Source organism: Clinocottus analis, unplaced genomic scaffold (assembly GCF_023055335.1).
Source record: "Clinocottus analis isolate CAN_PGR_092001 unplaced genomic scaffold, fCliAna1.0.p SCAF_16, whole genome shotgun sequence".
Taxonomy (NCBI): domain Eukaryota; kingdom Metazoa; phylum Chordata; class Actinopteri; order Perciformes; family Cottidae; genus Clinocottus; species Clinocottus analis.
This window is the reverse complement of record NW_027175887.1, coordinates 7,850,376-7,863,357: the sequence shown is the minus strand read 5'-3', so window position 1 is coordinate 7,863,357 and position 12,982 is coordinate 7,850,376. Positions and strand designations below refer to the sequence as shown.

The following is a 12,982-nucleotide window of genomic DNA, read 5'->3' as shown; positions in this document are numbered from 1 at the left end:
TTGTGTGATGTTATGACAAATAAATTATTTTATTTTCTGCCTATAACTGTTTTAAAGCATTATTAAATCCACTGGGTTTGTATAAAACAGTTGAGTAGGTGGAGGAATTTGACGCAAGAGGCACTGGCTAATGTGTGTTATTCTTGTTAACATAATTTCAATGCTGTTTCTCATTCAAGTCAAGAATGGTTTTGTTTTACCATTTTCAATCCCGCTTTGTGACCAGAAGAGAACTGGTTTGACCAGCAGCCAATATTTATAGTAACATGTCCAGAAGCATTGACTATGCAAATGCAGAGAAACATGTACTCTCGGACCATCAGCACCGGTTCCTCCCAAGGCTGCGTTCTCTCCTCTCTTCTTTTTGTACACCAACAGCTGCACCTCCAGTCACCAGTCTGTCAAGCTTCTGAAGGTGGATGACACCGCCTTCAGTATCATGACCAATCATTGGACTCATCTCTGGTGAGGATGAGTAAGCCTACAGGTGCTTGGCCACTGACAAGGACAAGGACAGATTGTGGCATATCATTGGCTCTGCTGAGTGATTGGCTGCAAACTGTTCCTCGACGACTTCTTCATCTCAAGGACCTTGAAGCAGGCAGGCAGGGAAGATTGTAGCTGACCACTCTCACCTTGGACATAAACTTTCCGAGTCCCTTTCATCTGGCAGGAAGCTGTTGCCCATCAGGACCAATGAGAACCTCACGCCACAAAAACTGTTTCTTCCTATCTACAGTTGGGCTCAGTGACGGGCCGTCAGGGCCTGCTAAACCTTCTCTGCTAGCGTAAGCAGCCCAAAGTTATAGCTATTTTGTAATTTAAAAAAAAAACTAAAATTATATCTATTTTATAATTTAATTGTTTTTCACAAATACACTACATGTATTATTATTTTTCCCTATTAGGTTATTTTTTCATTGCAGTCCCGGCTCACCAGCAGCAACAACAACAGCGCTGTGGCTTGTTTGTAATTAAATACGACTGCAGAAGTAAAAACAATGAATAATACAATCCGCATTTACCTCACCACATGCCTGTAACCCTATGTGCGAAAGGCGTCATCAAATCCACCAGCAAGTCATCAGTAAATCCACCGGCAAGGTAGCTTGTTGGTTCTTGATAGAAGCTAGACATTTCTAGTAGCTACGTGCCCCACTGAACAATCACAGTGCATGTTAATGGTCATGCTGGGCCACTGACTAATCATATACGTCCACGCTATTTCACAGGCGCTGCATCTCAAGGAATACACCCAGATTGTCAAACTATAGATCTGGTTTGTCGAGGTCCATGACAATCAACCACAACGTCCACACCTTGTGTACTTTTATCTGCAAAGGCCTGCTTTGCTCCCATAGAGACACAGGAGAAAAAAATCTGATTGGATGAAAACCTGCTGCTCTGAAAAGCAGACCTGCAGGCTGAAGGCAGAGGAAGACAAGAGATTTAACAATGAGAAAATAAGATGCTAGGGAAAGTAATTATAATGCATGTAGTGTATTTGTGAAAAACAATGAAATTATAAAATAGCTATAACTTTGTGATTCTGTTTAGGCCAGCAGTGAAGGCTTATAAGGCCCTGACGGCCCACTTCTGCAATACATATAGTCAAGAGTGAGAATACTAGTGTTCATGCAATACCATTATCAGCCAATAGGGGGCGACATTTCACTGTCGATGGCCGTGTGCTCGAGTCATACAGGCTTTAACAACAAGGAAGTGACCGACCGACGAGCCAGCAGATCGCTGTCAAGATGGCACCGAGTGGGCTGAAAGCGGTAGTTGGAGAAAGTAAGTTATACATTCGTTTAATATCTGTATCCGCGTTCAGAAGTTGAAAACAACTCAAATACACGGGTCGTGAACTTGATTCGTCTCGTTGGAGCTCTTTGAACCTTTATCCGAAACGCCGCTGGTCGACCTCAGGTTCTTCCTGTTTGAGTCTCAATTGAAATACAAACCTGAGGGAATAATACATCGCTGACCAAGTCATTAATACATATTTGTGTTGTGTTGCTCGTATGGGTAACACCGTTGGCGGAGGATAAACGGGGCTTTGTTGTTGGCGGATGTATACATCGATAAAGTATCGGCGTCTGTGGCAGGTGCTGCGACGATGGTCGGACAGTGCACCTTCGAGCTAACGTTAGCGAGCTCGCGCCGACAGGAAGTCCGAGCTTTACTCGAGATGGACTCACGTGAAATCGTCCGTAACGTTGAGTCTGTACGTAATTAAACCTCACTTAAATTATAACTTGTTCCAAAAAGTGTTTGAAGTCGCTGATATTTCAATATTCACGTGTATAAATACCCTCACTAATGTTTCAATAACGTCATATCATATACTAATTTGGGCTTGTAAGGTATCTGTTAAATCTTGATATATAAATGGTTTATTAAAACATTGTGTGTTCACATATCTCTACAAAGACAAATAGCGTTATGTAATTGTATTGGCTATTTTACATGACATACGTTTGTACGACATTTACAAGTATGTGCTTTAAGTGGTTCAGTTGTTCTAAACAACTTGTACTGTTAAAGGTACATTTCTTTAAACACTGATGCAACCTTTTTTATTATGTCACAGTGTGACGTAAATAAAAAACAGTCACACAGAATTGCTCATCATTTTGCATTTTTGCACTCGTTATACAAGTGTCTCTGAACTTGCCCAGGACTCAGAGACCAGGCCAACAATTACTGGCTATTTGTTACACTAGGCCTATTTATAAATGTAAGTTTCAGAGCTTCCTGTTTCTTTATTTTTCAATTGCCTCAGACTTCACTTTGGAAATCTGCAAACGTTGTTAAAGCGGTAAACAGGTCTTATAAGCTTGATGTAATGCTTGGAAATATTGTCGTTGACAGAAGTTACGTTAAGCATAGCAGGTTGCAAGGCTTCTTCCTTGTCACTTTTTTGTCACTGTAATACCAAATAAAATATGTCACCGCAAGTAATAAACTCAGAGCATTGACAGCATAATAGCCTTCTGTGAGTGACAGACTGATGCCTGGCAATTGAGCATGCAGATATGTAACTACATTTTAAAGATTAACAAATACAGGTGAAGATTAAGACTAAGACTACTAAAATGCTGTTATGGTCTGCTTTAAGGTGGCAGGCCCGAGCTTCAACTAGTCATCTTTTCCAGTTGCCTGTTATGAAATGGGTTGGGCATGACACAATATGTGTCAGTGATTCATTTTTCACGTGGTCCCAGTTGGTACAGACTAGATTATACCTATGTAGTCTTGACCCAGAAACAGATATGAATCCACTGAAATATTCAGAAACCTCACCAATTTATTGTAGAAACAATTCATAACATAGTGATTACAATAAGCGTTAACACAAGGTGGAGAGTAATGATGTTTTTCTTTATAATAGACTGTTGCATTAACCAGCCACTTATCACATCAATTAGCAAGTGAATAGATGTGGTAATAAGACTTGGCTAATAAGAATCAATCTTATGTCTTTGCGAGTCACAACTGTGTTTCTAATGAGGTTAAACTAGGGAGTCGAGTGATGAACATAAAATCACATCAATGTAGTTCTTAGCGGAGGTGGTAAACCACTGGTTAACATGTGACGGCCTAAACAATAGCTAAATTAATGGATTTTGTTTTGTGGAAAAGCTGCTCTGCGTGTTTTATTTCATGGCATTATGGGCAGAATGGCCTACTTCCACTGTTGGAAAACACTCAGTTTTGTAGTTGGTTTCACTGGGAAGACCACGGCTCAGCTGTTGTGTCTCTGAAGTCACTGGAACAACGATGCTTTTGTCTGAACGGCACACTGTACACAGTAATCACAACAATTTCACATGAGGAAGTTGCACCCAGCCGACCGAGTTGGTAAATACAAGTTCTAAATATGGGTTTGTTTCAAGAAAGTTCCTGGTTCCTGGTTAAGGGAGTTTTAGACACACAGCTGACCTTTAACCTTTGACTGTAGGCATTAATGACAACATTTCAATTCACATTCATTTTTTACTCTTTAGTCACTAATAAATGTCGCTCTTTGTCATACTTCGTAAATAAAAATATTCCCATGACATCAATTTTAAATGGATGCTGTATCAAAAATATGAGTCACTGCAAATCATAGGTATCTGTTTTATGAACCGCTTTGCCAGATATTTCTGTATTGGAGTCGTTGCTCAAATGCACGTGAACTTTTTATTGTCATTGTATGGCGCAATAAATGTTTCCAAATGATTGATTGCTCTGTAACCATACATGCATTTAATTCTTCTACAGAAATCCTCAATGGGGTCATAAAGAGTGTAAAGAAGGATGGAGAATGGAAGGTAACTGTTTTCTCAATAGGAATGAAGAAATCCCCTGATTTTGTCACACTGAATTTATACCCTCTCTTTATTGTGTACTTCTCTAGGTTCTTATCGTGGATCACATGAGCATGCGAATTCTGTCCTCTTGCTGTAAGATGTCAGACATTTTGGCAGAGGGCGTGACCAGTAAGTATGCATATAATTAAAAAATGGTCTTGTATCATGTGGTTGCATACACAAGGGATCAAGCTTTGGAAAAGTAACAGATGTCAATAAACTTTCTTTAGGTGTTGCTTGATTTTTGCCAAACTCTTCAAATTGTCAGATAGCAATCGGGAGATATTTATGGCTGTCTTGTCACATACAAATGGATGACCAAAATATTTCTTAAGTTAACAATGTCTACTGTTCATCAGTGCATAAATGGTGACAAATATGTCATAAAATGAAAAAAAAAATCACCAGCCTTATTATAAGAAAAACTAAACTATATTGATAAAATCAGATTTTTTATATTTAATGTAAAATTGTCTGTTTTATCCTTTTTCAGTTGTGGAGGACATCAATAAACGTAGAGAGCCCATCTCTAGTTTGGAGGCCATTTATTTGATTTCACCAGTGGAGAAGGTCAGCTGTTGCCTTTTACCCTCGAGACGATCTTCTTTGTTCATTGTCATTTTTCTCATTTTCCTAAAACTCTAAACAAAATTTGTTTTCAATTACAGTCGGTTCATGCTCTCATTAAAGACTTCAAAGATGCTGCCTTTACTTACAAAGCAGCACACATCTTCTTCACCGATAGTAAGATTGTCTTTGTCTACTCTGCATATTGTAATACTGTTTAAACCTATAGGAAACATTTTCTGTGCAAAATATTTAAGGTAAAACATGTACATTAACATATTACCATTTCTACTGCATTTATGTTTAGCTTGTCCAGATGGTCTCTTTGCTGAGATTGGGAGATCCAGAGTTTCCAAAGTTGTCAAGACCTTGAAAGAGATCAATGTTGCTTTCCTGCCGTATGAGTCTCAGGTAAAGAATCATTCACAATCACTTTTGGTGACCAACAGCTCCTGAGAAAATGATCTGCTAAATGCTCCATTTTGTTAAACAGCTAGTCACTAGTTTGTCTGTGTGATGTTTAGTGAGTTTCAAGTGGGTGGGATACAGCAGGTTATTAGAGCATTTTCACTCCACTTGCTGCTTGCTGAGCCACGAGTGAAGAGTGAAACAAGAGTAATTTCTCCCCTAGCTATGAGTGTATTACTAAGAGTATAACATTTCAAAATTTCTCGTATTTTCCATTGTTAATGTAAAAATATGAATTGTGCTGCTTGATTGTTGTAAACATACATTACATTGTTAAATTGAAGCATACCTCAATCCCTCTCCTCCCTACAGGTGTTCTCCCTGGACGATCCAAACTCTCTGTACTCCTTCTACAGTTCTAAGCCGAACGAAGGAAAAGACAAAATGCTGGAAATTCTGGCAGAGCAGATTGCGACCCTATGTGATACACTCAAAGAGTACCCTTCAATCCGTTACCGCAAGTATGAAAGCCTTGCATAAAAGTAATCTAAAAGCAGCTTTCCACTGAATTTGCTGATTCAGTTGTTTCTATCTATCAAAGGGGACCAGAGGAGAATGCTCGACTGGCTGAGGAGGTCTACCAGCGCCTCACTGCTCACAAAGCTGACAACCCTAGCATGGGGGAGGTTAGGAACTACTTGGATCACCACCCACGACCATTCTTTTGTGCTCTACTGTATTAATATAATTATTGTATTCTAAATTCTTAAGCTGTTTTTTTCCTGCCAGACCAACTTTTCTGCATAAGAGAATAAACTTGCTTTGGGATTCGGCAGCTCTTCACCTTCACTGGTTGAGGATGTTTCTCTGGTTTCTGGGTTTTAATTCCTGTATTTTTCTCACGCTTTGCTGGACCTTTCCTTTTCCTTTCTCTCTTCCCCTTTTCTGCTTTCTTAGCTGACAATTCCTTAATCCTGAGATGGGTCTTAAAAGGCATGTATTACTGATTTTCTTTTCGCCTCCATACATCTGAAGTGCTTAACAAAGCATTCTCTTTATTTATTTTTTACTGTACTTGACCATTTTTGCCAAAGTGCTGCCTCATGCTGCCTCAGGCAGGGATGAGCCCGTATTGATAAAAGCTGATAAGACTTTCACTGCATGACAAATTTACAAAAAAAATTATGAAGGTTCTTATGTAATGCATACTTTAGATTATGTCCTAATTTATTATGTCTTGTGCATCAAATCTTTGATTAGGCTGAAATTATATCTTATGTTCATTGATTTTAGGGTGCAGATAAGGCGCGATCCCAGCTCCTGATTGTTGATCGTGGGTTTGATCCCATCACGCCTATTCTTCATGAGTTGACCTTCCAGGCAATGGCCTACGACCTGCTGGATATCAAACAGGATATCTACACGTGAGTGAGCATCGTATTACATAGATACTGCTGCTCCTTTGCTTCGCCAGATCACTTCACTGTCTTGGGCAAACCATTTCTCCATAGTCAACTATGTTGTATGTGTTCCTGGTTTTTATTTTTGAAAGGTACCAGTCAACCGGCATTGGGAATTCAAATGACAGAGAAGTGCTATTGGACGAAGATGACGAGCTCTGGGTTCAGCTGAGACACATGCACATTGCTGATGTCACCAAGTAAGTCCGTCACAACGAGAGGAGAATATCACTCGCGTCACAGTCAACTGTCCAAACAAGCTTTGGTCATTGCTTTCTCCTGGAAACACACACTCAAAGTTAGCAATTGTACACTATACTATGCCAATAAATGTAAGTGATACGTTACATAGTAGAGTAATATTTGGTCTAGAGTATTGCAACTAATGAATTTAACTGTAATAATCATAATGAAGCTTGTACATTGAGGTAACACAAAACATACAACATCTTTGGGGATGTCTTTCTATATATGTTGGTTACAGTTTGACCATGTAAGGAACTTAAATAAAAAAAATCAAACTACATTGCATTTTGGTTATATTTTTATGAATTAAACATGCCTGCATAAGCTGACTAATCATTTGCAAAACCCATTGTTGCAGGAAAGTGACAGAGCTTCTTCGCACCTTTTGTCAGAGCAAGAGAATGTGCACCGACAATGTGAGTGTTCATGCAGGTCTCATTGTATATATTAGGTTTTAATGCAATTTTTAATAAAAAAAAATGTTTTGCATCCTAGGCCAATTTAAAAGATCTCTCTCAGATGTTAAAGAAGATGCCTCAGTACCAAAAGGAGCTGAGCATGGTGAGTGGGATGAAGATGAACTCCTCACTTAATATTATCATCTAGTGATCATGTTTCCATTTTAAAGCAATTACTCTGAGTTGATCAGGAGCAAGACTTAATACTACAGTGTTTTTCCCTCAATAAGGATTTTGAACATATTGTATTAGAAGACATGAGACATTCTGATTAGAAGATATTTCAAAATCAAACAGTTAGTTTAATTAAGTCTCAACTTAAATGTTGTAGCTAATTTGCCGTTACATTAATGGTCCATCATGTCAAGGATCTTTGCAGTAGCTCCAGAAAGTCTCCCATCTATCGGTGTTATATATCATGTGATGATTTTGTCATAACTTCATAAATTAACAATAATTGTCATTCATTTTCATTCACAGTACTCTACTCACTTGCACCTAGCTGAAGCTTGTATGAAGACATTTAAGGCCTCTCTTGATAAGCTTTGTGAAGTGGAACAGGTCAGTACTCTTTTGGGGTGTACACTTGGAATTCAATCGATTTAGTGTTTTCACTTACTCTGAGGCAAAGAGTGATGTTTAATATTCTTGGACATTGTGTCAGTCTGTAGTTTTCGTGTCACAGGGGATCAGTTAAGTGTCTCTCTCACTCTCCATGCTGAGTGACCTAGACGTTATGGCGTCTTTTATTTATAGCTCTATTTAATGTAGAATCGTAACATTACATAAGAAGCTTGGGACCGGACATCAACATCCATCCATATATATATAGATATAAGAATCTATGTCATTACTGAAAAGGCATTTAGTAACACATGTCCTACTTAGTAATGTGGAAATCCCTCCATCAATATGAGCCTGGGATAAAGCCGCGATCAAGACCAGAGCCAAACCCCAGTGGGTTGTTTGTTTGAGCCAAACATGCTTTGTCTCCCTGAGGGGATGCATTCTGCCACATTTAGTCCAGCATCAGATGAGTCCAAAGCACACAGGAAATGTTAAGCGATGCATGGTTATGGCATTATGAAATGCAAGTGTTAATGGGACCTTTTTATACGAATGAATCACTCAACTGCACTAATGGAGTGTCAGCATGTCTGAAAGCTGCCTCTTTAATCCAATGGGCATGTTCTGGCTCAAAGATGGACAGTGTGATCCAACCAGCAACAGCTCCTTCTCAGCTGTCAATTGTTTCAGTGCTCTACATTGTTTTGGGCAACTCAATACAGATGTCTGTGTAGCGTTATAAACAAAACAATGTGTTGTGTCTTTATATGTTCTTGGAGCCACTCTCTCGTTTCTGTTGCTCACAAAATGTTTTGTTATGGATTGGCGCTAAATTTGAGTCCAAATTCATCATAAAGCTTGACAATAGTTTTAAAGCAGGTCACACAGTTCCTAGGATATGTTTAAATCCTCCTGTCAGCTGCCCTGTGAGTCGTCTGTCAGCAATGAAGTTAATGCTTAAACACGAGACTCTTCCACAGGACCTGGCAATGGGTGCGAATGAAGAAGGGGAACCTCTAAAGGATGCCATGAAGAGCATTGTTCCTGTGCTCCTCAACAATGAAATTGAGACTTATGATAAAATCCGCATCATCCTGCTGTACATATTCCACAAGAAAAAAGGTGCGATTTTGTCAAAACCTCTGATTTTAACCAATACAGTACAACATTTTAAAACCAACCATTTGTGTGCACAACAGCATTCTTTTATGTGACTGTTGATTGCAAGAGCTAACATAATAAAAGTTGTGAAGTATGAGAGTATTAAGTGGTATCAAAGCCTTCACTATTTTTTATATATCTATATCTGGTTATCCATGCAGGCATCGGGGAGGAGAACCTTGCCAAGCTCATCCAGCATGCAAACATACAGGCCGACAGCAACATCATCACTAACCTGCAGAACCTGGGCTGCAACATTATAGCTGGGGTAGGTGTCTAGATTGCAATATGGTTATAGTTTTAAAATAACATTTTCCCTCAGTTTTTCTTACATAACATCATGTTGTTTCTCAGGGCCGCAACGCCGGGAAAACACTGCCAGAGCGCAAGCTGCGCACAGAGAGCACCTACCAGCTCTCTCGATGGGTTCCTATCATCAAAGACGTCATGGAGGTATTAAACCTCGAATTTGGTCTCTGGTGTTGCAGGCAGACCTGCTCAGTTTTGCCCTTCAGATGTTTTCACCATCTGTGTTCCTATAACGCAGAATGCCACAGATGACAAGCTGGACCGAAAGCAGTGGCCATTCATCTCTGATCCTGCTCCCATCAACACGACTCAGACAGCCATCAGGTAAGTGCTGCTGGAAACCCAAATATGAACTGCACATTTTTTACGATGATTAAAATACATAGACTCCCTAATGTCCCACAGTAATATTCATTCATTAATTCGGTTAATTTCAGTATTTTGCTTTGCTTTCTGGGTCTCTGTTGCTGTCATTTTCGTTTTCTGCTCAACAATTCTGTCTGTTTATATTCTCCTGTCCTTTCACAAGAACCTAATCTGTTTCATATTTTCGGCTTGTCTCCTGAATGCGATATCTTGGGACCGCCTGCAGGGGATTTGGCACAAACGTCCTTTTGCGTTAAAGGATAAACTTATAAGAGTTTGGTGGTCAAAGGTCATTGACCTCACAAAACACAATTTGGCCATAACTCAAGAATGCATATACTAATTAAATATCTAATAAAATAAAATTATGAAATGATTACATTTTGGACGGACATGGATGTAAATTGCAACAGGACTGGTTGGTAGAGGCATGTAACCAGGAAGTGGTAATTCTAACTGGGGGTAGCAGACAGATTAATGATGTCAAAGAAAAGCTTTTATCCCTGTAACTGAGCCAAGCTTGAGATGACATGAATCAAGGAGAAAATTGAAATTAAGCCAGTTTTACTTTTATTAATTTATAATCCCCCAGGGAATTCCTACCATGATGACGGTTCTTATGAACATTTTAATGGTCTGGATTCACTTCTAATCTGCACAATGCTCGCCCTCTTCCTTTTTAGCAAAGTGCAGAATTAAAACTGAGTAGTCAATCATGTTCACACAATATATAATGGCTATATGTGCGTATAAATATATATTTATAGATACTGTATGAAACCAGACATGACATTTGGAAAAGAGGTTAATTTGATCTCTTTTTTTTACATTATAAAACTGATTAGCAGAGGTAAGCGGATCACATCACTCCAGTTTTGAGGTCTTTGCACTGACTTCCTGTCCAACAAATGATTGACTTTAAAATCCTGCTGCTGGTTTAGAAAGCACTGAATGGTTTAGGGCCTGAATACATATGTGATCTGCTGCGACCTTTTGAACCATCCCGAACCCTCAGGTCGTCTGGTTCTGGTCTACTTTCTGTTCCAAGAGTCAGAACTAAACATGGAGAAGCAGCGTTTAGCTTTTCTGCCCCACATTTCTGGAACAAGGTTCCTGAAAGCTGCAGGTCTGCTAAGACCCTCAGATCCTTTAAAACCAGATTGAAGACTTTTCTGTTTGGTATTGCCTTTAATTGAACCAAATTCAAGAATATCAATACATTTCTTCATCTCACGACTGCATTTTATTTCTTAAACTGCATTGCAACTTTTATTCTATTTTTTGCTTTTTGACTGTTTTTTAATGCTCTCATGAATGTTCTTAATTGTTTTTAAATGTTTTATTTTGCATTATGTTTTGATCCTTTTAATGGTTCTATGTGAAGCACTTTGAATCGCCTTGTTGTCATTAAAATAACAAAAACATGTAATACTTATTACTCGGCTGATTTTAGGTGATGAGCCTTTTGCTTCCAGACTGGAACAAGTTGTGTGTTCTGACATGCTTCCCATAGGACTAATGTATTTATATGATTTACACATTTATTTACCAAGGGCAATTGTATGTGAGTACAGTATAAAGGAAAAACATTGCATACCATTAAATTACTTAATATTATTTAAATTGGGTATGATTATTGATGTATTGTTTCGTTGTAATGAAACTGGCTGCTCACAAACAGCCCGAGTTTTAGTAAAGTTACTTGTTGCTCAATTATTGTTTTAAATCTTTTACAGCAGTGCACGGTTTGGACAGTGGCACAAAAATAAATCTCCAACAGAATATCGCTCTGGTCCTCGACTTATTATATTTGTGATTGGTGGGCTGTCACATTCAGAGATGCGCTCTGCTTACGAAGTCACTCGAGCCACGGAGGGAAAGTGGGAAGTGCTGATCGGTAAGTAATCACTATTGGAAAGGTCATGTTGTTGTTTTTTTGTCCCAAACGCAGCGTTCAAGAGGTTTTGCCTCTTTTTTATTATAAATACAACTTTCTCCTTGACAGGGTCTTCTCACATCCTGACTCCAACCAGCTTCCTCAATGACCTGAAGAGTCTGGACCAAGTTCCTAATCCTGACTGTTAGATCATTAGATCCACACTGGAAAAAAGATTCAGTCTTTCATTTGAGCTGATCGGCTGCTGGTCCTCTGTCACAGCATCTCCGTTGTCTGAAGTGAAATCTTATATGTATCAAGAGAAGGAAACATTTGTGATTCTGTATTTTGTTTTCGAATGATCTTTTTATTGTTTGTTTCGACTTGGGCTCTGTATACTGTTGTGATTAAATTTGTATTAAAATATTTAATTGGACATTCTTAATATCATTCTTAATATCTTGATTATTTTACGATTCTCGTTCAAATTGTTATTTTTGTTACTACAATATATATTTGTCATCATTTTGTACTTTAAAAATCGCATCATTCCCTGAAAACTGGATCATCTCACAGAAAATCGTATCAAGTCTAATGTGGATGTACATAAGCCAATAGAAGTAACGTATATTAAGTGTGGAATACTTTTTTCTTCTTCTGGTACCTCTTTTTGCACAGTTAACATATGCTTTAATATATAGCTTCAAGCAAGTGTGGTGGGTGTTTGTTTCTTGTTGAGAAAAATGAGTAATAAAAGAAACATGATATTCACTTGAAATTGTGTCTTGTGCGTGGTGTTCCACTGGACTTTCAACATGTGTGACAAAAATAATCAACATTTCTACACTTCGGTCCAATAAGTATTTTGATACTTTATGGTTCTGTTATTCTCACTCGATATTTAGAGTACAATGTCATTTACCATTTGATCCCTTTCACCAGTATTTATATGACTTTATTTATTAAGGATATTTGCATACATGATTTGAGTTAAGTGTTCTTTTTATCACAGCAGTGTCAGTTTTGTTCATCTCATATAACATGCCATACATTCACTATGTGGGGGCTTTAAAAATGCAAATATAAACTTTAAGTATCGCGTAAGGTCAGAACGGAGAATATGTACACCTACCGGTGAAAAAGATCATCCCTCACCATGTTGAGGATTATGTTTTCATCTGGGATTACAGATGGTACTATTACGAT

At 38.5% G+C, this 12,982-nt stretch overlaps 1 protein-coding gene across 1 annotated transcript; it reads left to right on the top strand.

The window, feature by feature from the left end:
* The first annotated feature begins 1,729 nt into the window (after positions 1-1,729).
* On the top strand, positions 1,730-12,554 carry stxbp2 (syntaxin binding protein 2). Its single transcript, XM_068579092.1, has 19 exons — positions 1,730-1,794; positions 4,270-4,319; positions 4,406-4,487; positions 4,852-4,928; positions 5,027-5,102; positions 5,233-5,336; positions 5,706-5,854; positions 5,935-6,019; positions 6,627-6,757; positions 6,886-6,993; positions 7,398-7,455; positions 7,535-7,600; positions 7,978-8,058; positions 9,045-9,186; positions 9,387-9,493; positions 9,580-9,678; positions 9,773-9,858; positions 11,637-11,797; positions 11,906-12,554. Exons 1-19 carry the CDS (start codon positions 1,758-1,760, stop codon positions 11,983-11,985), a joined length of 1,779 nt encoding a protein of 592 aa, XP_068435193.1. The 5' UTR covers positions 1,730-1,757; the 3' UTR covers positions 11,986-12,554.
* The last annotated feature ends 428 nt before the right edge of the window (positions 12,555-12,982 follow it).